We start from the raw sequence: 26,192 nt of genomic DNA on the forward strand, positions 1-26,192 counted from the left end.
GGCCCGGAGCAGAGCTTCCCCTTCGGCCCGTGGAGGGTAACGGTGGGGCAGATCCCCACCTGCAGCCCGTGGGACCCCACGCCGGAGCAGGGGGTGCCCGAAGGGGGCTGTGACCCCGTGGGCAGCCCGTGCTGGGGCAGGGTCCTGGCAGGGCCTGTGGCCCCGCGGGGAGAGGAGCCCGGGCTGGGGCAGGTTTGCTGGCCGGGCTGGTGGCCCCGCGGGGGACCCCGGCTGGAGCCGGCTGTGCCTGAGGGGCTGCGCCCCGCGGGGGGACCCCAGGCTGGAGCCGGGCGGGGTGTGAGGAGCCCCCCTGAGGGGGAAGGGGCAGCAGGGGCAGCGTGTGAGGGACTGAGCGCAGCCCCCAGGCCCCGTCCCTGCACCACTGGTGGGGAGGAGGGTTAGAATTCAGGAGTAAAGCTGAGCCCAGGAAGAAGGGAATGGTGGGGGGAAAGTGTTTCAAGATTTGGTTTTATTTCTTACTGTCCCACTCTGATTTGATGGATATTCAATTTAACTTACTGTCAAGTTCAGTCAGTTTTGCCTGTGATGGCAACAGCCGAGTTATCTCCCAGTCTTTATCTTGACGCCCGAGCCTTTTGTTACATTTTATCTCCCCAGTCCAGCCGGTGGCTTTGGTGGGCACCTTGTCGTCCAGCCAGGGTCAACCCACCATCGGTACCTCCCCCAGTCCCAGTCCCTGCTCAGAGCCAGGTCAGCCAGCGGGCTGCCCGAGGACGACTCCAGTTTTGAGTACCTCCGCGGACAGAAATGCTACAACCTCTGTGGGCAACACACTCCACTGTCTGACCCGGGATGAATTTTTAATCCCTTATGTTTAAATCTGTGCCCATTGCCTCCTGGCCCACCCCTGGGTGCCACTGAGAAGATCCTAGGTACATCTTCAGTCCTCCTTCCAGGTATTCACCCACATGGATAAGATGCCCCAGAACCCTTTCTTCTCCAGGCTGAACAATCCCCGGTTGGTCTCTCACCTTCTCCATGTAGCTCACACGCTCCAGGCCCTTCAGCATCTTCATGGCTCTTCACTGGATTCACCCCAGTACGTCCATGCCCCTTTTGTACTGGGGAGCCCAGGACTGGACCCAGCACTCCAGCTGTAGCCTCCCCAGTGCTGAGGGGAAGGATCACACCCGCAACCTGCGGGCAGCGGGATGCTGTTCCCAGTGCAGCCCTGGAGAGGCCATCAGCCTCCTCTGCTGCAAGGGTAGGCTGGACTTAGAAAGCTGTTATGTGCCTTCAACAAGTACTAAGCACACAGTTTCTCATCCAGTCAAGAAATCGTGCCATGCGCAACACAGATGACAGCGGAGTAGCCAGGAGCACCGAAAGCCCAATTCTTTGAATACACACCTTATGAAAGTGAGGTGGGTTTCTTCGATAAAATTGTGAAAATAATATAGTTAAACCTGTATTCCTAGATTCAAATAGACTGTTTTCAGAAAAGCTGAAGGCATGGAAGGCTCATCTGAGAATAATGAGTCAGAACACACACCCCCCTCCCAACTCCACCTTAAGTAAAGCCATCTTCCCATATACATCACACTCAGCAGCACAGCTTAAAAGCGAAAGAACCAATAATCAATCCCAGAGGGATCCCTGTGAATCCCACTTCCAGGGACTACAGCTCTATACTATGTGAAACCACACCACTTCAATCAGGATAAAAACTAAAAGTAATTTAACCGCTATTAAAGGATACACATCATGTTATTCATTTAATGCCAGTAATAACCCATCTCACATCTCACTGCTTGTGATTTCGGGTCTGTAAAGTACAGAGCCCCATTACCTGGAAATTCCCATTTCTAGGATAGGGACATACAAACTTCCAAATACACATTTCCCCCATGCCTCCAGAACAAAGAAATGACAGCAAAAGTCTGTAAAAGCAGAAACCTGCAGTTGTGATACCTGCTAGACCTTCAAGGCTTTTTATCTGTGTAGAAAGATCCAAAGCAACGTTTGTAGTACTTTATTTGTAACATAGAAGTTGTACTCGGGGAAGCTGACCTGGAATTTTTGCAGAATTGCTGGAACAGAGAAGGCAAATGCAAGCAAACACCTGCTCACACTTACGAGTAGGTTACAGCTTTGGGGAACACCTGAAGGGATTCAAACATGGCAAGAGGAAAAAGAATAAACTGTGTAGCTCAAGCATTAAGTCTTGTCCCCAACAAGGCAGCTGGATGAATTAGGAGAAGAAAAACTAAACACAGACTTCTTTAAGTCAATGGAGAATGTAATAAAAAAGTTCACTCCTCGATTCAAGTATGCACACCCCCAAAATTACGGTCTATTATTTGCAACTGGTGCCCAACAGGAATAACTGGGCAATGCCTTATGACAGGCCAGGTACTCCACAAGTCAAATTTAAAGAGCAGGGCAAATCCCAAAGCACAGGAAGATAAGACACCACACATACAACCAGCAGCTTGTCTTGGACAAGACAAATCAGAAATAAAATTTTTTAGGTTCTTTTAGATCTCAACAGGAACACCCAAGACCCGAATTTTACATAACAGTCTAAAGATTCAGGAAAGGCCACAGTATGAGTATTCATCTGTATCAAGAGAAGTTAGGTATCCAATGGTATTGCAGGTAGGAACCTCACTGCATCTTTTAGCCACTATGTATGGGCAGGATTTGGCCCCAGGTCCAATCCACTCAATCCTCCTGCATCTGAATTTGCACTTCTAAGAGGAGAACAATACCTCACAGGGCTGCACAGTTTACCTGCTTAATGCATGCAAAGCTCTTTAGCATTCTCCTCCAATCCCCTCATAGATGTGCAAATCATTGTATTCTTACTGTTCTGGGATAGACTTTAATTTGATGATTTACAGAAGGAGGCCTCTCAGCATGGATATTTTCATCTGAAGGCTCTCTGACCCGGTGCTGGTGGGGGTGAGAATTTAGACAGCATAGCTCCAGGGCCAGATGGTGCAGGAATCTTTTTCTTTGCTTCCTGCCCTATCACAGGTACCTTCACAAATAGAATTTGAAAGACACTGGAACAACATGAAAGTGAATAAAGGACCTTGAAACTAATTGTTTAAGCCTGAATTTGGAATCTGAAGAGGAAAACACGAATTTTTTTATGATATGGTATGTTAAAATATTCCCTATTTGGTTCTTAACGTATCTTACTCATGCAACACAGTTCACAACCGACCAATTAATGAGACAGCTTAAAATGGCTACTCCGAGACCCTTGCTTCTCACATGTGGTTTAATGCCATTTTGAACACTGTTCTTAAACAGTGCACCATGCTAAGGATGCTGCTGGCACAAAGTCTATGTTTAAGCAAAATACAGTTCACATGCATGTTTGCAATCATGATTATAAGCATCTGAAATAGGTGATCCATAAGGTAACTTAACAGGACCGGCTTCTCCCAGTTGTGTTTTGGAGGTCAGCTCCAAGTGTTCAGACTTCTAACTCATTTCTGCAAAGAATATTTTTTTGTAAATCTCAAACTAGAAAAAAAAAAATTATCAGCAACTATCCTGCATTATTTTTTCGCCTCATAGGAATATCATCATTCACGTTGTTATACCTATAATTCAGTTAAATACTGATAAAACTTTTCTGGAGCAGATTTCCTTTCCAACTGCAAGACCACCAAGGTTAGCTTAAAAGGCCTCCATGTAAATAGACCTTTTCTTGAAATTAATGGAAAAAAATAATTCACATTTTTACTGTCTCAAATGGCAAGATTTACTAGTGGTAGGGAATGCATCTGCTGAAAGAGAAGGTACACTCAACATCCTTTGAAGTGGCGTCATTAATGCAAATTCTCACTGAAGTGGAGCAGTGAGGAATAGTGAACCTAAGTAACAGTCTTTTCAAGGGCAGTATCACAGAAATCTTAGTAGTGGTTGAAATAATTCCACTTAACTAAAGAGAAAGTACGTGTTGGAAACAGAGTGAGATCAAAATGCCTGCCTACTCCTCCATCCCCAAACCCCAACACCTTCACCCAACAGAAAAACCCAAAAGATGTTAGGTGTCAAAGTTCTAGCAACACTTGTGAGCCATCCCATCACTGGACAACTGCATTGGAGCTTTATTTCAAGCCCATTAGAGGAGGAGTGCTGTGGATATATAAGGTTCCATGTGTATGACAAGCAGTTAAAACTGCACTTTACAGATTATTGTATTTCCATGGATTCTTCCTGTTGTGATATGCATCCTGTTAGTTTACATTTATAAAGGTACACTTTACATATACACCTTATAATTATAAAGTAATATGAAGAAATAGAGTATTATTTTTAAGATATTTCCTTTTCTATACTTCGTTGGTCCAAGTCAGTATGCTGATAGCATGGGTGCACTTCTCTACTTCTGCTGGTGAATGGTGGTGGTGGTGAATACTGCTTATCCCCTCTGACCCAAAGTTGGGAACAGAATGGAAAAAAACCCCAACTTATGTTGTATTTGCCTCTGGCCTCATCACTCTGTAGGATGTTCCTTGCATTGAAGGAGAAACCTGGGAGGAAAGGAGGTAAAACAATTGCAGTAACAACAAAACATACTAACACCCAATGTAGTTTTCTGAAACAAAAAAAGCAGAGAACAACTTACAACAATTGGAGTAGCATTCAAGTTTTTGTCTTCTCCTTACTAGTGTTTGGAAGGAACATCAACGATTAGTAAGAGTCCACACAGCATCTCTGAAAACAGAGCACTCTAAAGCATGACACACCCATTGAGGTTTAGATGTTTTAGACTCCTTTTGTTTGATTTTGATAGAAAATGTCCATTCAGAAATATTCAGCATTCTTACAAATGTTTACTGAAGTTTCCAAAAACGTAACTGATTTGAAGTAACTTACACCAATTCCCTTTCCTCAACGTAGCTGGTTTGGTAATCAGATGAAATCCAGGCATTAATGTTTTCACTCCATCTTTTAAAGTGGAGACACTATTAAGAAAAGATTACTCCAAGTATGAAGTTGTTGTAGTGAAAGACCAGACCAAGAAAAAAACATGTTGCTATGCCTTATGAGTTGCTTGCATTCTTATAGCAAAGGACTCCTATAATCCTTTTAATACCTGTGCTGAAACCCTTAATAGAAGTAAGTATTCCTAAAGAAACAGATTGCAGGCATAATTTGAGTATCACCATTCAGTGGAAAATGACTTTTAGGCAATGTGTAACAAGATCTCTACAGTCCTGTGATTGTGACAAAGGGGGAAAAAAAAGTATACCTTACTGGGAAGTTTTTCATAGGATAGATTCATATGAAAAACTGTAAGGGAAAAGATCTTTAACAACATAAAATTGCACGAGATAATTAAAATATTTTAAACCCTCCCAACCCCCAAAACATACCTGCATCATAGTTTTAAACACAAGTACGTGATATAATCAGAATTACTTGCTTATGTTCACATCTGAACAACAGCTAAAGGTAAAAATGAAACTAGTAATTAGTAAGCAATAATTACAGTTTTATGCCAAAAAAGAAAAGCAGCTTTGACAAGATTTTAGACCTACATTCTATATACAAAATAATTTGAAAACAAACCCCCTAAGATACATTTAAGTAGCAGTTTTCATTTTTAATAACTTTATGTCTAGATCAAAGTACTTACTGGACGCAAATACTACAGATACAATGAAAACTATTTCACGTGACCTCAGCTCACATGCATATATTGAACAGAAGCATAATGCAACCAATTTTTCCAAAAGTACTCATAGCACTAAACTTCAAGTCGGGTTTTCTTTACCACTAATGTAGTTATAAAGAAAAAAACCCCAAACCCAAGCAATGTCACCGCTCCCACTTTTACTAATCTTTTTTCCAAGGTGAGTGCTTTTTCTGGAGGTTTCAGTTGGCTGGGGTCATTCCTCTGTTCATGCTGAGGCAGATGTTAAGTTCATGTAAGAAGTGCAACAAAGAAAAAAAAGTTAGTGTGAAAACTTAAGTATATGATAAAGTATCCAGTCCTAAGAATTTGCATGTATCTACAACTGATATTATTTCTTTCTCACTGTCTTCTGCCCTACTTCAATGGAAATAAACAGATGCAAACCTTTACCTTACCTGATGCTTAATCATTCTGCAATACACATTAGAAAAACTGTTTACGCAGGTAATTCCTCAGAAGTAAAACACATTGCTAATAGATGTTACAAACATCTAGTAACATAACATTTTAACTCCAATCATCAAAATATTTTAACCAGAAATTTTGTCATTTAATTACTAAAACAACTGTTTATTAAAAAAGCAAGTTACATACGTAACAGATTAGACTTCCTTGAAATTAAAGGGAGAGCGGAAAGTACCTTACAAGTGCCTTCTTGAGTACATGTTGAAGCTGGGTGGAGCCTTGTCATGAGATGCAGCAGGGTTACGTTCCGATTCCCTACCTTCATTTGTAATGCTTAGAAGGCCACCGCATTTACTGTGCTTTTAAAAATTCTATGCTACAGACACAACACATACTGCTTGCAGTCATGTAATAACTAAGCTTGGCAAACAGTCCTGTGGATTTTAAGGGAATTTATATGAACTTATTATCTAAGGGGTTTAACTGTTTCAGTTGAATTTGCACTTTTCATAATAAATGTTTCAGTGCTCTACTGATTCGAGTGCCCCATCATAAATTAAGCAGCACACAAATGTTTTGTATTAAAGCCTTCATCAGTGAAATTCATAAACCACTATACAGTATTTTAATAGAACAGGAATTAAATTTTTTAAGTAATTAGAAGGCTAATGTTTAAACCCCCTGTTTAACACTAAGCCACCATGCTTCATCTTGACAGCTAAAGATGAAGCAAAGTACAGATGACAGCAAAGTCAAGTGGCACCTAACTCGGATCTCCCCAGCCCTTGTAACTGGCCTGCACATACAGAAGGCAAACATATACATACAATTGATTTCTGCATATGCGAAAAAAGGTACACAAATAGCTAAAAAGTTATTTGCCACAGCCTCTATCTACCTCTTAAAACACCGTATTTGGTGTTAAGTGATTTATTGGGAGAAGGTTGTTATATCACATTAAATTTACTTAAACTACAGGAAATTGCGTTAGTAGCATTATACTAAAGGTCTGAGATCCACATGGCTTCGTTCAGCAACAGATTCCTTTCTGACACTGATGCTCCATTTACTCTATCCCAGCAGCCATTCCTTTTACTAGCCTATTACTTAAAATGACCCCATCTGACAAGAGCGTGTCATTGTGTTGGTTTGAGAATGACTGATGTGGTGCTAACATCTAGCCTTGACCTCTCCCACCCTCTTCTTTTGTCACTCGGCAGAGTTATCTGGGATGCCTCCCATTCAGTCCATAAAACCTTAGTATCTTCCTTGTGAGTCAATAATTCCAAACAAAAGACTCCTTAATTAAGAAGTAAGAGTGCAAGTATTCAGAGTGGCATTTCTGCCACACTGGTTGTCCAAGAGCACAGGGATACACTGCACTTAATTCTTTCCTGCGGTACAAAGAAAACAATTGACTGTGCCTTTCTGTGGAGACTGTCCATGCTGCTGTGGAATATTCTAGATTATTTCTCATTCCGTTCACGGAAATGTGGAAGGGGAGAGGTGGATGCAATGTCCAAGCTACAGCTAAAGAGCCTGTGGCAGACCAAGGTACGAAACCTTCCACTGATGGATGTTGCATTTGAAGCTGCATGCAGAAACCTGGACACAGTATTTAGCAGCCTCACTCACACATACCCACCTTCTCCACCAGGTCCTTCAGTTTAGTAACTTCTTCTCCCAGCTTTTCAGCACTGCAAACCAAGTCTTTGCAGACTTCAATAAAACATTCAGTCGGTGCCCACTGCAGTACTACCTGTTAATAGTTAATTGCCAGAATTACTGTAGATTATTATTTAATATTCTTTAGTTAACATATCATAAAAGCCAGTGTCAGAAAAAGTTTGTAACTGTATTTATGCTGGGTTTTCATTGTATAATTAATGCAAACATAACCTACTACTCTCTATCAGCCTTTGTGGGCAACTTCTGTCACCTTAAGTCCCCTATCACGAGAAGCACAAAGAAACAAACCTATCTCTTTTAATTGGGTGGCCTAACTCTTTGAAATAAATTATTTTCAAAAGTGTCCTTCAGCGAAAGAACATTGGACAGCTCTGTATAACTATATAACAATCAAGACAGCTGGTAAGTATTCATATTTTTCATTTTACAAGGTAGAACAATATTCTACAAAAGAATAATATACTCTAAATCAATCTTTTTTTCTTTGGTTGAATACCTTGTGAGAATTTTTGAGAAAATGATTATTCATGGTCTGTACAGGAACAATCAGCTTAGCACACTCCTTATTCAACTTCTGAAGAAACTTGAGGAATTCATCTTCACTACAGAAATAAAACATTAATCTGTTATTTGTTACAGGCTGTAACTTTTTGCAAGCTAAGTATTATCTATGCATTACCAACATTGGCTAGTGAGCGAGACCAACATGCAGTTTCATTGCATAAAGAAGAAATCCAGTGTCGTTTCAAGACAGGCTAGTAAAACAGTACATTTAACACCTTAGCAAGTTTTTGGATTTTTTGGTTGTTCTCCCCCTTCTTTGGGAAGCAAAACAAATCATTAAGTTATCTGGAATATTCAGCTGGTAAGACGCACTGAAAATTGAAAAAGTGTCACCCAGAATATTTTTGGAAACATTCTATCAACTTCCACTTTTGTTTCTAACTCTCACCAATCCTGTATTATTAATGAAAATATTTCATTACCTGCTGCATGAGCAAATTTTTAATACACTAGGCATAGTAACTACAACACTGTTTTCCAGCACGTGTGTGCATACAGATCACAGTCTTGCAACACCAGAAACAGAGAATTTATAGTAAATTTTATGCTGACATATTAATATTCCTGACTTGCAGCTTACATTTTTGAGGCAGATGTGGGAAAAAAAATAATCTGGTTTGTACTTTGGAGCTAGGACTGAAATGACTAATTTAAGAGTCATTTAGTCTCCAATACAGTAGAGGAAAAAAGAATCCAGTAATACTGGCTTGGCCCCTGGATCTGGAAATATACTCCTCAAAGCCTAAAATATCTGATGTTACCTACTTTGAAGAAAATTTATACTTAGTACTCAAATCCAAGTGGGAAGACAAGTCTGAAAATTAGTTTGATCAGCATCTCTGAAGAATGGAGAAAAGGATAGAAAAATTTCACAGATTAATTTAAATGCTAAATTTCTAGAGCTCTCACATGACACTGACTCAATTTATTTTATTGGAAGCCTCAGAGCGCATTAGTTGTAAGTCATGGTGCTGGCCAGAAAGGTGTTGCCACTGACTGGGCAGAGGAAAAGGGGGCAAGGAAAATCATCTGTTTGCTTTTACACAGTTAGATTGCAAGCCCTGAAACTCCTGATAAGTACCTGTATCTCCAGTAGAAAAGTTTCCACTAGCTATAAGCCATTCATGTGAGTAACAAGCACGGGCAAAAGAAGAAACAATTTTAAGTTACTACTGCAGGACTTCCCGTTTTATTTATGGAAGAAGCTGAATAAATTAATTCAGACCACAACTTTCCTCTTTTCCTTAGGGCAATCTGCTACTAAACCTATATGCAACGTACTTACACCACATTACTTGCTGCTTCTGAAAATGGTATACATGGAATTTGCCTAACAGTTAAACTAAGCTAGATGCCAGTGTGGTGGAAGTGTCTAAACAGAGACTGAATTTAGCCCACAGTGTCTTCCTTCACCTTTGGCACAAGATAGTTCATAATCAAAGTTTCCACCACTGCTAGGACATCTGTGATTTGCAACACTGCTGAACTGTTAAGATTTTAACACTTAAACTAGAAATATATAGAAGCACCAGTACGGATGCTGGAGGTTAAAAAGCAAGACTTTTCACAGTTTCTATGAGGACAAGGAAGTAAGAAAGCCTGTAAGCTTGTTTTTATAAAATAAATCAGTATTTATTTCAGAACAAAAACTGAACAGAATATTTAGGGTAAAAAAACAAACCCTAAAAAAAATTAAACAAATCTGGAGATAGTCTGAAAGTTTTCCCACATTACTACAGTCAAGCCACGTTCATGAAAATTTCCTTCTACTTAGAAACAACTTTTTAGCTGGCTAGGATCAGTTACAGTACCTTCTGTGTTCTGTCACAAAATAAATTATTTTTAGGAATTCTGGAAGGATTCTCAGTGAAAAATAAAATATGTCATAGGCATGAAATGGGGAGGGGGGGAAAAAGGAAAGACTAACATTTACACTTCTCATACTTCATTATTATACCAATAATAGGTCTTAAAAACCATTTTCATAGAATTTTGTATCTGTTGCAGTGACATGTTCTTATATTTGCAAATGGAAATAAAGTTTTCAAAAAGGAATCACTTTTTAAAAGAATTAATGGCTGTCAAAACACCAGTGGCTAAACAGTGCTAGACACTATGAGTTTATAATCAATCAGTTCAACATTTCCTACTATGTTAGTTTTTCTATGACTTAATGACTGATTTTCCTTCTCACAGAATGACTTTGAACCAGTGGGTAGTAAAATCTTTATATAATAGCATGTAAACATAGCCTATAATTTTAGTCTCAAGGTCAGATTCCTAGAATACATGTCAAGCCATTTTCTAGAAAACTATGCAGTGCTTGCCATAACTGAAATGCTGTCATATTTTGTGTACAATCTTTAATCAATCCATTATTTTCTGGTCTTGAGAACTACGTATGTTCTAAACCCATATTGTACTAGAAATTCGCTATGTCATCGGTGTGTGAGACTGCACCAGACATCATGTAGGTTTTTTATTGTATTTGGCCACACATGCACTGAACTGCTAACTTTTTATATTTCTCTGCTTAGTTCCTCTGTTCACATTTTTAAGCTGTTCTGCTTCAATGTATATACTAAACACCACTACAGAACAGTCTGAAAAAAGCATACATTGCATACATTTCTAGCACAAAACCGCATGAAGCTTGAACTAGGCAAAGTCATCTTAAAGTGCAGCTAATTATCTCTTGCTGAAGAGTCAAAACCCTTTTCTAAAGGTGTCTAACTTGGACAGCCGGACACCTAGACGCCTGGCCTACTACCTCCGCTCAGCAGCAAAGCCTATATTAACAAGAACAGTACAGGTGCTGTCAACAGGATTTATGGTGTATCCACATCATACTGGTTTGTACCCTCTTGTGTGCTGGAACTTTAGTTCTTCACTCTTACAGCCTATGTACTAGTTTGCACCTGGATTGTCTTCTGAACGTACACACTTGGTTTTGATGGAGAATCATAGAATCATAGAGTGGTTTGGGTTGGAAGGGACCTTAAAGCTCATCTGGCTCCAACCCCCCTGCCATGGGCAGGGACACCTTCCACTAGACCAGGCTGATCAAAGCCCCATCCAACCTGGCCTTGAACACTCCCAGGGATGGGGCATCCACAACTTCTCTGGGAAACCTGTGCCAGTGCCTCACCACTCTCATAGTGAAGAGTTTCTTCCTTATATTTAATCTAAATCTATCCTCTTTCAGTTTCAAGTCATTCCCCCTTGTCCTAGCACTACAAGCCCTTGTCAAAACTCCCTCTCCAGCTTTCCTGTAGGCCCCCGTCAGGTACTGGAAGGCTGCTCTAAGGTTTCTCTGAAGCCTCCTCTTCTCCAGGCTGAGCAACCCCAAGTCTCTCAGCCTGTCTTCACAGGAGAGGAGCTCCAGCCCTCTGGTCATCTTTGTGGCCCTGCTGTGGACTCACTCCAACAGGTCCACGTCCTTCTTGTATCAGGGGCACCAGAGCTGAACGTAGTACACCAGGTGGGTTCCCATGAGAGTGGAGTAGTGGTGGAGAATCTCCCCCCTCAACCTGCTGGTCAGGCTTCTTTCGATGCAGCCCAGGGTATGGTTGGCTTTCTGGGCTGCAAGCGCACATTGCCAGGTCATGTTGAGCTGCTTGTCCACCAATACCCTGTCTTTCTCCACAGGGCTGCTCTCAGTCCATTCTTCACCCAGCCTGTATTTGTGCTTGGGATTTCCTTGACCCACGTGCAGGACCTTACACTTGGCCTTGATGAACTTAATGAGGTTCGAACAGGCCCACCTCTCAAGCCTGCAAGGTTCCCCCCGGATGGCCTCCCTTCCCTCCAGCATGTTAACTGCACCACACAGCTTGGTGTCATCGGCAAACATGCCGAGGGCGTACTCAATCCTACTGTCCATGTTGCTAAGAAAGATGTTAAACAGTGCCCGTCTCAATACTGACACCTGAAGAATGTCACTCGTCACTGGTCTCTACTTGGACATCAGGCCACTGACCACAACTCTTTGACTGCAACCACCGAAGCCGATTCCTTATCCACTGAGTGGTCCATCTGTCAAATGAAATCTCACAGACTAGAAGCAGCATCAAGTCCCGCACTAGAACATGAACACCCTGCTCTCCCAGTCCACCGGAGTCTTTCAAGACCTTCCCCAAGTGCCCTGCATGTCCTCCCACATCCTACAGCTCAAACTTGGCATCATGCTGCAAAAACATAACTCAAGCAGGCTGCAAAGCTTATTTTGTATAAACACAGTAATGGATAGAGATACAGGCACAGTATCCGCATAAGGAGCAATCAGCATATGTAAGAATGACTAGATGGGAATGGAGTATATACTAGACAGACTCATAACTAAAACACAAAACACAATGCTGCAGTAGGGCCACACCATGACATGACGGCTAATACACACAATCAGTGCAATTCAGCTACCTCTAAAGGATGGTGACGTGTACAGAATGAACTTGAACCCAAGTATGGACATTCTTTGGTCCAACGAACAATGTAAGTGATGAAGAGTCTAGCCTTATGGTACCTAAATAACGCAGACATCTCTCCCCACTATTCTGGAGGGGGAAGAAATACCTAGCAGAGTTGCAGCACAGCTGTCAGGTCACTTGTCAAGAGGGAGATACACACACTTTAAAGAGGAACTGATCCTTTACTTTTCCAAGAATAAAGTGACTTAATGAGCAGACTGGATGCAAGGAGGGGTTGTTTCCCCGAGTACTATGCTAGCCAGGCCACTTCAAGTAAGGCAACACAATGCTATGCAAATGGTGGTGGGACTGGGAAGAGAGAAACGAGCACAGAGAACCTAACTTAATAGTGATGCAGCTATGGTACGAGGAAGGAGCAGTATCTCCAAACCACTCTTCTCTACGTTAAACAAACTGTGGTTGAACTGTGGTTCAGCTGACTAAAGCCTCTGAAAGGCGAGCCACCCTTTTCTGCCTGAGTCCATTTCTAAAACTTTTGCAAATTGAAGTATCATAATACTCCTATTTTCAGGAGCTATTCTGCTACAGTTCTGGGAAAAAGAAGAGGGAATATACGAGCACAGAACCTAAATTCAAGCCTATGTCTCTCTTCTGGAAAAAATGATATTTACACAACAAAATAGAGGATAAGAGGTTAAACAAATCTTAAGACAACTCCATGCTTAATATAGCCTTCATTCTACTTTTTGAACTGGATGTGGGGAGTGCTCTACCAGGGCTTAGGGGACTGATGAAGTTTAATAAGGTTGCTAAGGGACGTCCCTCTCATCTCAGGCCTGGCTTTCATGAGACTGTACAAGGCTATACTAGAAGTATGACAGGTATTGCAGAGCTGATGCTTAAGGCTGTAAAAAAGAACCTGTAATGGGAAAAATATCAAGTTGGAATGAAAGTCTGAAGGAGTAACACTTTCTGAAAAAAGTTTCCTTATAAACCTATTTCTACTGGTAAATATAATCCATGATAAGGAAAACAGCTCAGTAAGTTTTTCACTTGTAATTTAATAAAAGGGTCTTTTGGAAGCCAATTAAAACTGCTTCCAGTGGAAGAGAAAAACAAGGAAAAAAATCCTACATCTCTACAACAGTCGCATTTATGATTTCAGACATGTACAAGTAATTAATTTATTAGTTGAAAATTAAACTCCTATGCAGAAATTATAGGCATCTCTCCCTCTCACACATCTTTTTATTGCATCTTACAATCAGAAAAAATTGAGTGCAAGACTAACAGAGCCTGCCTTGTCTACAGACACGATGGAGAATTTCAGAGACCACATCATATGGGGTTTGTAAGGATCCGTGCCATGACAATCTTGAAGCACGGAGAAGCAAGCAGGGCAAGACCCCATTTCCACAGAGAAATAAAAAAACCAATGCTCATTGGAGCCTATCAAAGAAATTAAGGAATGAGTTAATATTAGAACCCAAGAAGCCAGTTTCATAGTTTATGATATGAACACCAGGCAGTAAAAAACCGGCACAGCAAGGCCATGAAACCCTGTCTGAGGTACAAAGAAAGAACCAATCACTAAAAAAGATGGCCAAAGTAATGGCATAAAATGGCAATATAACCCATCAAAAGATACCTACAGCAGGAATCTATGCTTCCAGCTTTCTTTGTACACCTATCACCAGCCCTCATAATCCACTAACTGGCATACACCCTCATGAATGTTATGCATGGGATAAGGCGTGAGAGAATTTTACCTTTGAGTTACAGAAAAAAATGCAGGCACCTTAGATTGTTCATATTTCACTTCCATTTCCTTAGGTATACAGTTATTACCTCAATTCCAGCTTTACCACTTCAGGGAGGTCTCCAATACTTATTTCTTCCACTTGTAGCTCCTTAATAGCATCTAGGAGTTTCTGTTGATCTCCAGGATTTGTAATGCCGATCTAAATTTAAAAAGTAATTCCAAATATAATTCACTTTTAATACTTATTAGACATAACAGTATAGTACCATTTATTGTGTGAGCTTCTAATTATTGAGTCAAAAGAAGTTGTTTTAAAGTTATTGCAAAAAATACAATGTATATAACTGCCAAGAGAAAAAAATAAAACCACAGAAAATGTTCAATGATGCAAAACAAAACTGCAAGAGCTGAGGAAAAGCCAAGCTGAAATTGCACAGGATATTCTGAAAATCTGTTTAAGGATTATAAAAAAACTCATAGCAGTTTTTGTAAGTATCCCTGTGTTGTTAGGATGTTATACTCATCTATTTCAGAATCATCTCAGTCATCTCTTACAGCAAAATAACCAATCATCATGATTTTTACTCAGAAAGAATGGAAACTATATAAATCAGCATCAAATGAAGAATTTTACAGAAAGAGGCCAGATTTTAAGAAGGGCTTTTACAAGCTTTTTGGTTTATATTTTTTTCCAGTTAGAGAAATTGGTCTCATAAGATATGATACCTTTCTAAAACCTTCTTTTCTTACAGAATCTCATTTAAAGTATGTTACATCTACAAAGAAATCTAGTTGGTTCATACTACCTCCAAAACTTTGAATGATCAGAAACCAGTAGAGAGAATATGATCTGTTAAAGAGACGTTCAGCCAGATGTTTCTACCAAGAAACAGCCTGTAAAAGCAGCCTTTTTTATGTATCTCAAGGACAGCATACTTATAAACTCAGAATAGATTTCTCACCTCAAATTAAGACCAAGCCCAAATACTACTTGACGTCAGTTTATAAAGTCCCTAAGCTCAAATCAGGTCATCTTCTATATTCCTGGTTAATGCTTCCAACAACAACAGAAAAGTTCTGAAGTGTTCAATGCTTTTTGTCTTTTTTAGCTGAAGAATTTTCTTCAGGAGATAAACACTATGTAACTGAGATTCTCCAAGTGATGCCTGGGACACAAAACATTGTCAGCTGTGTTATCCATCAACTATTTCAGATGAAAATTTAACTCATATTTAAATTGTAGGCTAAGAGTTTTCTTGCAGAACACTTAAAGAAAAAAAGTTCATTTCTTAAAAGGGAAGTGCCTCTGTGGCACATTCAGTATTTTCCCTTGCTCGTCTAACAGGCCGCTGTGCAACACAGGACTTCTGATCTTAGCAGCCCTAAGGATGCTTCTCCACACAAGTGAAAAACCTCATAATGCCAGCTTCAAGTAGGACTTTGTTCCTAATTCTCCAGCTGAGCACCCGGATTCAGGAGGAGTGGACCACTCTGGAATTTGAGACTGCAAGGATCCCACAGTGTCCGAAGCTAGAATATATGGGACTCTCACTGATGTTTTGAGGGCCTCAAGTTCCCTGCTGCAGCCTCAGAAATCTGGAAGATGTTAGTGTCTGCAGTCTCCCATATTTCTGTAATTATTGCAGAAAGAATTTTGAATGAATGGCTGACAACACATCAGAGATCAAAAAGCCAGACAGTCTCACTTTCTTGTATAGTGCCAAGCAGCAATTCTAGGGAAGAGAAGGTGCCTAGAGAAATGCTCGCTTTGTGTGAAAGTATTGTTTCTTTATGCTCAGTGTTTGTCATGGCTCCATAAAACAGTCCTCCAGGTTCTCTACCAGGTGTTCAAAAATCACAGGTAACATACTACTCTGGGTTCACAAGTGCATCTTGAAACATTTCAAAACCATGTTGTAAGTCTATAGACAAGTAAGTTCTTCAGAAATGTAAAATCCCAACAAGATTTATTGGGAGTTTAAACACAGGTGTCAAGAACTTTTGAGTTTCTGATAGGTTGCCATGGGTACCTGAAGAAATTGTACTCTACTTTCTTTGGTAAATATCACTAGCAGCCTTAAGAAAGAAAGATCTGGGCTTTCTAGAAGTTATTATGTCAAGCTGTACGTTTGCTCTGTTTATTAGTTTTCAAGTTTGCCTTGTGGAGCCCTATCTGGTACGAACTAATGCTTTCTTAATGCTTATAAAGCACTACAGCAGTCATTTCATGATGCAGAAGTAAGCTGATCTACGCAAGAGCAGGAAGTTTCTTTTTCAAGAAAAACTTTTCAAGATTTAACAAATCAAATGAGCTCTTCCAAGAACAGAATGGTAGTTATTCTTTAATATTAAAACTATCATGCTTAAAGCAGGAACTACGGTGAACGTGGGGTTTGCTTTTGACTCCATCTTCCCATTCCTGAACAAGCAAATCATGACACAGCTTTGACTAGTGTATCAGGAAGACACTGTACTTTGTTCCCCTATAAATAAAACACAATTTCATCCTTCTGCAAATGAATTTGTGACTGAGCATCACCACATCTTGAAGATATGGTTTAGGAAGTAAAGGATGTGATAAAAGTCATCATAGGTAAAGCCTTCCACCACCACAGTAATTCTGAACTCAGAGGTACTAGGTGCAGAACTTAAGGGACAGAAATATATAGACCAGTTCGAACTACTTCCCAAAAGCAGACATATTTCCCTTTCCAGGCCACCTCTGATGAACGTGAGGGTTATCCAGAACCTGACTACTCATGCAGTGATCAATGTATGGAACATTCACAGTGCAAGAAGACCTTCTTCCTTATGGATAAGCAAGGTTTTAAGTTGGTGTTGGTTTAATTATACTCTACAGTCTAAATAACGCAAACATTATTGTGAAGTGGCCATATGTTTTAAGAAAGTACAAGTGGTGTACAAGAACTTGCTTGTATCTGTAAAACAATTGTGCGCAGTCTAGATTTTGATTTTAGGCACAACTCTAACATCACCTATTTTATTCGTTACTTAAATAAATACATAAATAAAACCCAGATCTTGAAAATCCATGTCCCAAACTCATGTTCCATCATCAACATGATTTTTCTGTCATCCTTTAGATGGAAACAAAAGAAAAGGTGAATAACAGATTGCCTCAACACATGAAAGATGACATGCTTCTCAGATAAAAGCCGTGAAGTTATACATGGACTCTTACATTCTTGCCATCTTGCCCAAGTGGCCACTATTTTTAATAACCTGACATTTTCCTGCCAAATTAAATGCTTTCTTGTGGGGAGGGAGGGCAGAGGAAGGAGAGTCTTGGAACTGTGATACGGAAGCACACAGACCAGATAATTCTCTAATGATGAAGTTAAACTTCTGGGTTATATTTTGAATTCTGATGTGTCAACTTTTCATTATGCATTCTCAAATCCAGAAAAGGATGCAGATTTATTCTAAACTAATAAACATGAGAGAAAGGAACCTTCCTAGTCCTAAATGCATCCAGAGGAAAAATTACTTCTATTGCTATCTTGTGAGACCAATGTTCAACCCCCCCCCCAAAAAAAAAAAAAACCCAGACCTGAGTGTTATGAGTAGCATAGGATCAGACAAAAACCTTCAAATGTTGAATAGACATGTCACAGTATACTGAATAGACTTGTCTCAGTATGGAAGAGTTTATAAACTTGAGGAATGCAAGGATTTCAGCTTTAGAGTCATTGTTTAGGCACTGTTGTAGAATACAGATAAAGACATTTACAGAGAAAATATCTTTCTGATATAGTTTGATGAAGGCAAGTGTCTCATGTTAGTGACAGGATTTCTCCCTAGTTCTCCGGATACAAAGCAGCTTGGTTCACAGGCATCCATCAGAGGTCATCATTAATCTTTGTAGTAATAAGATCCAGGCTCTTTAAAATAGCTGGCTGTTAGCTGACGATCTGCCATCACACTAAAAACTTTAACTCTGGAGTTACAGATTAGATTTATTCTATCAGTAGTATGGGGACAAACTGTTAGCAGAGCTCTAAAACTAGACTGCATCAAGAATTTAGGATAACTTATGAAGTGCTAATAAGCCAAGAGTGTTATGTAATTTTTCAAATTCTCTATTGAAGACTCACTAATTAATTTATGTCCATGCACAAAGCATGACTTATTTTCCAGGAAATGCTTCCTGCTGTTGCAGAGCTAAGAGGCAAGACACTTCTGCTCCTATAGGTATTATCTTCCTGTGCAAGAGGAGCCCCAGATATTTACTTCAGTTTGTCCAAAAAAGCCCTCTTTAAAATAGGGAGCCTCAAACACGTTAGAACACAGAAACAGAAGTTGGAGTCTGGTGAAGGAACAATAAGGCTTAGCCATTCATTAAAGTCCACAATTCTCTCCCCTTCCTGCAATGTCCCTTGGACAAAACCAAATAATGATTACAGCATCAAAAGAGGTGATGAGTATGAACATATACGCAGCCAGATTTGCAGTTTAATGCAATTATAACCAACACAGCAGCTCACACAGTGATGAAAGACACAAAAATCTCACCTAAGAGCAAAATTCTTGTCAACAGGGGTTTTAAGATTCATATAAAGCCCACACTGGGATCCTCTTCAGTGGGCATGATCCTGAGGCTTCAGAAAAGCAGTAACATCAGAACATGCTGACATGCATATTTAGGTCTAAGTGAACTCTTAAAAATCTCTTAATTGACAAAGCTCCCTATAGATGCTTCCTCTGAGAACACAGAAGTACTTCCGAACTCTGTCAAAACTCTTAAACTCTACTCAATTACAAGACTAAACTTCACATAAACCATACTTGTTACACCAACCCTGAAGGAGTATTAACATCTGTATGCAAATGTTGGTTCCAGCCGCTAGAACACACACCTGCTTGGTGCCAGAATAAGAGGAAAAAAGATGTTGCTGAAGACACGGTTAGAATCAGTAGCAGGGTGCAGGCTTGAGGCAGCTACTTTAATGAGGCATCTTTGGTATCCCAGACCAGGTACAGAGTGCTAGAAGAATCCCTCATCCTGAAGCACTGAACATTGTTCCAAAGAGACTCCTATAATTGGATTTTATTATGGCATCCTTCTGTAAGCACAGGAAGTCTTTCATTTCCCACAGGAATAATTCCAGTAAAGACTAAGGAAAAGCAACCACCCTACCTCAAGTGGAAACTGAAACTTTGTAATAATGCATCACTTAGTCCTGGCTAACAGTGAAATGCCAACCTTCCCAGCTGCAGTAAACTGTAAGAAACCAAATCTACTCTCCTCCACTTTTTTTTTTGGGTGAAGTTTTACAAACCTGTGTGGGATACAAGATTCCACAATATAAGAGAGTTCTTGTTTTCCCAACAGAAATTACCACCTCACAAAAGAGGACCACATTTAACAAATGTGGTTTAGTTAGTTGTTTAGGATTACCTACTGCTAGTCCTGTCACTGATTTCCTTTCAGGGAAAACATACTTGAATACTAAAAATGGTAACAATTAAAATTTTAAACAGAACTATTTCCTGCTCACACCCCAACTCCCACATCATCGCAGCAAAGAAATACTGGGGAATTCCACTTCATAGTCAGATCTAGCCAGAGCAAGATGCAAGAATTCAACTCACAGAATTCAAAGCTGATCTGTGGGATTACATACTTTAGAAAAGGTCTGTCTATAGTCACAGTAAAATTCAAAAAGTTGAAGTCTGCAAACAGATATTAAAAAAAAATTCTTACAAGGTTAAGAGAAGTTAAGATATTAAAACATTTAAGAAAAAAGAAAAAAACCAGATGAAGTTCTAAAGTAGTAAACTGACCTGTATTAGCTCATCTTTCTGCATGATCAGAAGTTGTCTTAAAGATATATCTCTTTCCTGCATAAAACAAAGGGGTTTCTACCATCAAAAAGAATTTCAGAAGAAATTTTTACTTGATTTTTTCCAGTTATGTTTTACTTCAGTTTTCAGAAGCAAAACCAGCTATACAACACCATTATCGAATGGGAGAGTTCTCTAGTTTAGAAACATCATGTGGTGACTAACACACATAATCAAAATTAAGCAATCCAATTCAGTCCACTGCAGTTTAACTTAACACTTTTTATATAAACTTATATTTAATAAATTTATCTGAATTAATTTAACACATTTATTTGAGTTAATATACTAGTAGTGATAGAAATTTTTTTTATGCTGTAGGTGCATTTTGCTTTCATGGGTTACTTTACAGATAGCAGATACACCACAGGCTTACCTTCAGTAATCCTATTATGTACTCTAGACCAAGACCATGTAAAAACACTTCCATGTCATCAAAAGCTGAACAGGAACTGTAAACATAAGTAATGAGATTTGGGATGAAAAGAGTGGAAATCGAAGCGGTGGGGAGACATCCAGAACAGAATACTATAGAAAAGCTCACCCGACAAAGCATTAGGAGCAACCTGAAGTTGTACACACCTACTGATAATAGTAGTATCTCACAAGCATCATGGGGTACAATTTTATCTATCAAAATCTTTTAAGTGGCTTTTCTGTCTAATGAGTTGAATTGAACCTAAAGAAAATTATTTTCATAAATAAATGTCATTTTAAGTAGCAAAATTTTCCAACCGAACCTTAAAGTTGTGTTGCAAAAGCCTGAAAAATTTGGAGGTGGAGTTAAGGAAGATAACTGTATTCTTATCAGATAACATCCATGTAAATTGGATTCAGCTTACAACTGTTACCCTTCAGGTTCCATTTAAACCAAAAAAGGTTATCAAGAAAACAGGAATGTCTGTAATTAAAGACAGTGGAAATTAGTCTAGTAAGAAAGTTGTTGTCAGGAGACTACTGTTTGGAAGCTAGACTGAGGAAGTAGTATAACCCACCCTAGGTTCAGAGTTTAACATATAAACAAAGATAAAATATAAATGTTGATTCCACATCCTATCAAAAGATATGAAGATATAAGGAAGAAAAACAAATTTAACTTTCAACAAGCTTTCAACAATCAGAAGAACAACTGTAATGAACAGAATTAAATGAAAAAGCAAATCATACACAATGCGGAAAGGACTACTGCAATTGCTACAGTGGACTCTTTGCCAAAACCTCAAGTTAAAGAGGTAAGTTTGCTTTGTCTTATTGTAGGCCCTGAAATGGGCTGCCTGCTTTTCACATCAAAGACTCAAAGAGCTCCCATCAAAACCTGTATTAACAAACAAAAAAACCCAAAACAAAACAAAAAAAAAAAAAAAAGAAGAAAAAAAAAAGCAAGCAACCAACCTCCCCCTCCCAGGAAAAAACCAAACCTCTCTGATAATTGTTCTGAATACGTGAAAAATATTTCAGGTTTGCACATTGTGAATCTTGCATTCCAGGATTTCTGGTATTTAAGTATTACTATTCCTTTACAAGGATGGACACCCTAAATCACACATGAAGGAGTTTATGCAACTTCCACACTGTAGTAAGTTAATAATTCTGTGAGCATGCCTTCATGAAAATACATCCCTTCAAAAAAATACAAAAAGTTTTAAATAGTTTAATAGAATTTACACCCATCATCCCTACAATGAAGTTGTGTAGAATTGTGTTATCTTCCGCTCAACTCTTCCTCCCTCAACACACAGAGAGCAACAACCAGTCTTTGAAGTAAGCAATTCACATATACACCCAAACACTGTATGTACAGCCAATGCCCTTCAACTGGCAAGAGGAGACAGTGTGTGAATGACCTGCCATGGCAAAGGGCTGTTATTTAGGCACTCAAAGTGCCCAGTTTGCAAAGGTTTTGGAGCTCTTGGGTAATTCAAGACTTTTTGTTCCGTTAAAGGTGCAAGGAAAGGACATTCTTCCCCAAGATCAAAGAACGGGCTATTCAACATCCAGACAAAAATTTGAAAGCCTCTGAACCAGAAAAGGACCTAATCCAGGAGCTGAAGAAAGCAAATTCCTGAGAGGTATGTGCATTTCCTTGCACAGTCCAGGGCTCTGAAGTCAGGACAACTGTCTAATCAGGATGGCAGACAGCAACGACTGAAGCTACACTCATTACCTAAGGATGACAAAAGGATGGTAACAGCAAGAAAAAGTTACACTCACTGACCCTGCATGGTGATCCACAACTGATATCAGTACCAGATGACGCATTAGGAGCAACTGAAAGAACAGGGACTTCAGAAGACAACTGGGAATGCCTGTGATGAAAATTATACAGGCAAACGGCAGGAAGGAGACATCCAGCTCAAGGAGCTATGATGGGAGTAAACACGGGCATCAGTGTACCTCTTGACCACCACTAGGTGAAAAAAACCCAGCTTACTAGGGGCTGGGTATGTACCTGTGTGGAAGTGGATAAGCTGTATTTTTAAGAGCAGGCGTTTAACAGCCAGACATCTAGTATCTCTAGGGGACTGTCTCCTGAAATCAAGATTTCTACTAATTACCAGAAATGCTCAAGGTTATGAAACATCAGAACTAGCTATTGCAAATATAAAAAATCTTGAACTTGACAAAAATATACAAACAAACCAGTTTCTCATCAGATGCAGAGAAAACCAGTGAAGTTTAGAAAAAGACTACTGAAACACTGTGAAATCCTGGAAGCCCAAGAATTGCCTAATACAGAATTACATTTGCATAGCTAGACATCTGGCTGTCACAAAGTACTTCAAGCAGGCTTCAGGATTTTACTGTCTTATTTTAAAAGCTTATCAAGACCTCGCAAACACTGGTAGAACATCCTCTAGCCACTGTCATGTTTCAACAGCACTAAATCCACGTGGATAACTGCTGCACAGTGTTAAGTTTATTTCTTTATACCAGAAAAAGCCTGGGAAATGTCCTAAATAACCTAAACTTATTAAAAAGAGAGAGATCTGTTCTAACACTGAGGCCATTACGTACAGATGGGTACTAGAAGACCAGAGATCTTCAAAGCTGCTGAAGCAGGGGCTTATTTCAGTCACAGGACACCTGCAAGCTTCAGGGTCAGCGGCACACTATACAAAAAGCTCTAGAGCTTAACTGATGTTCATACTTAATTTTGACTCTCACATACACTGAAAAAAGAAAAGGCATAGCTCTTCCTGGCGACATGAAGCTGAAAACAGGCATTCAGTGAAAGCATTAAAAATTAACATCAAATGAAAATAATCACACAAGGAGAACACAACAGGGGAGCATACAAATTTAACAGAGTTGAAATGAACTGAAGTGCCATTGGAACCTGGCTCTACTATACTTTACACTAAGTAAGAGGAAGAAAAGATCTAGAGCATGTTCTTTGTTTATAATGCAAAGGAACTTGCATATAAAATTAATAGTACATTAATGTATTTACTGTGGACTCTTGGAGTGCACCAAACAATATATATCAGTACAACTTAATCATTGATATGAACAAATACAGTCTCTTAGGAGTGTTTATAAGCTGAAATTACAGTCATAGTGTATTTACCCAGCTCTGTGGTCAGGGGCAGCTGTCAGAAATTTGTACATAACCTCTTGCTTAATTGTTTCATGGTATCTCCCTTGAAAGCGATTTGCAGCCAAAGAGAGTAAACTATGTATCTGGAAGAGCCAAAATGAATTAATTATTATTCAAACTCAAAATGCATAAAGAAATACACAGGAATAAAACTACAAAGAGTTCTACCATAAATTACTATTTACAGGGAACACGAAACATCTGCCACTTCTTCTCTAAAGCATGAGAAATTAAGACAAGGAGTTAACTTCTCTACAATGAGGAGTTAACACAATGCCCACAGAGTCTATCAAGAGCATTTCTGAATTAATCAAATCCCAGCACAACAATGAACTGACACAAAGCAAAACAGTACATATAATGAAGTCTAAGGAAGTTTGCATCTACCCCTACGCAAGCAGCAATACACCAACTTACTCATTTTTGTGGTTTGTAGAAAATAGTTCTACATACTCAAGGCAATAATCTGTCTAAAAAAGCATGAGGCATAGGATTATTTTAACATCTCTGTTTCCAGTGTATAAATGGACCCAACACTTAGCAATTTATAACTGACAATCTAAGCTAACTGTATCTGACAGACTGGGATTCTTTCAACTGACTAAAGAAGCAAACCGTCTGTCAGACATCACTATGCAGCAGTCACGGACTCCAGAAACTGAATTGCCCCTGTGTGAGTTTTGAGATAGTTACTAGAAAATTCAGCGTAACAAGGAGAACCTCAATAAAGCTAAAGGCACAGTGAAACCACTTCCCTGAAATTCAGGTGACTAGCCAGTTTTACATACATATACAACATATACATACATGTATGTGTGGTGCTGGATAGGGGAGAATCAGAAGGGTAAAAGTTAGAAAAAAATCATGGGTTGAGATGATACAGTTGAGTAATAAGTAAAGGGAAAAAAAACCCCAAAACCCCAAGTGATGCAAAGGCAGTCACTCACCACCTCCCACCAACAGGCCAAGGCCCAGCCAGTCTCCAAGCAATGGCTACTTTGGAAAAACTACACTAACACTCCCCCCCGCCCCCCCCCATTTTAACGCTGAGCATAATGTTATATGGTATGGAGTATCCCTTGGGTCAGCTACCCTGCCTGTGCCCCCTCCCAACCTCTTTCTCACTCCCAGCCTTCTTGCTGGAAGCAGGGGGGCACAGTGAGAAACGTAGAAGACCTTGATGCTGCACAAGCACTGTTCAGCAATAGCTAGAATACTGGCGTGTTATCAACACTGCTTTGGTCAGAAACCTAAACCACAGCATCATACAGGCTGTTAGGAAGAAAAATAACTCCACCCACTCCAAATCCAGTACAATAATTAAGAAAAATACCTCCCCTCCCAGACACAGTTTCTGTAGACAGTCTATATGACAGCCCTTTGGGCTGTCAACAGCCTAAAAAAGCAGACCCCCAAGCTGGAAGAAGCTCGTGACCATTAAATATCTTAATACCATCTGGACGACTCTGCAGTAACTGTGTGAGAGTCAGCGCTTCACAGGTCAAGTGAAGTCCACCTCTGAAGTGTGAGAAGCCTGTATTCCCTCCATGTCAGAGGAAGTTGTGTTATAAGATTATATGGCTACAGCCTGCTGAACAAGTCATTTATCAAAGGCAGAAAGCATCCATACCCCCTTCAAGTAACCTGAGCTAACAGACCACTGAGTCACAGACACTGATCTTGCTAGCCTACACTGACAGCTTCGTGCATAGTTACCATTTTTGCTCCTGCCTAGCCCTGGAGTCTGGTGGGAATAAAAAACCAAACCAAAACAAAACAGAAAGAAAGAGGAGAGAGAAGGGAGGGAGAAGGGAGAAAGGGAGGGAGAAAGGGAGAAAGGGAGGGAGAAAGGGAGAAGCGAGAGAAAGGGAGAAAGGGAGGGAGAAGCGAGAGAAAGGGAGAAAGGGAGGGAGAAGCGAGAGAAAGGGAGAAAGGGAGGGAGAAGCGAGAAAGGGAAAAAGGGAGGGAGAAAGGGAGAAAAAAGCTGTGAAGTGAATTACAATTCACTAGAGTGAATTATACTTTTTTTTTAAGAGCCACTGCAAACAGCCACATCACTGGCAAGAGCTACTCAAGGCAAATAGAAATCTGGTCTGATTGATCCACCATACATCATCTGGTAACAGCAGTACACAGATTTATTTTAGAAGAATATATGTTGTCTTCAGCAGCTCACTCTCTCCCACTGCTAATTAGTGG

The 26,192-nt window shown here is 39.8% G+C and overlaps 1 protein-coding gene across 1 annotated transcript in view; it reads right to left on the reverse strand.

Moving 5' to 3' along the window:
• Nucleotides 1–2: 2 nt before the first annotated feature.
• ASZ1 (ankyrin repeat, SAM and basic leucine zipper domain containing 1) overlaps nucleotides 3–26,192 on the reverse strand; it is a 47,302-nt gene continuing 21,112 nt past the window's right edge. The window contains exons 7-13 of the mRNA XM_080391056.1: nucleotides 23,964–24,076; nucleotides 20,772–20,847; nucleotides 20,336–20,392; nucleotides 14,617–14,729; nucleotides 8,274–8,379; nucleotides 7,734–7,847; nucleotides 3–5,893 (exon numbers count right to left, since the gene is read on the reverse strand). Coding sequence (XP_080247182.1) covers nucleotides 5,735–5,893; nucleotides 7,734–7,847; nucleotides 8,274–8,379; nucleotides 14,617–14,729; nucleotides 20,336–20,392; nucleotides 20,772–20,847; nucleotides 23,964–24,076 — 738 coding nt within the window. The 3' untranslated portion in view covers nucleotides 3–5,734. The remainder of the gene's footprint in view (nucleotides 5,894–7,733; nucleotides 7,848–8,273; nucleotides 8,380–14,616; nucleotides 14,730–20,335; nucleotides 20,393–20,771; nucleotides 20,848–23,963; nucleotides 24,077–26,192) is intronic.

This window comes from Falco punctatus (assembly GCF_963210335.1).
Source record: "Falco punctatus genome assembly, chromosome: 6".
Classification (NCBI taxonomy): Eukaryota; Metazoa; Chordata; class Aves; order Falconiformes; family Falconidae; genus Falco; species Falco punctatus.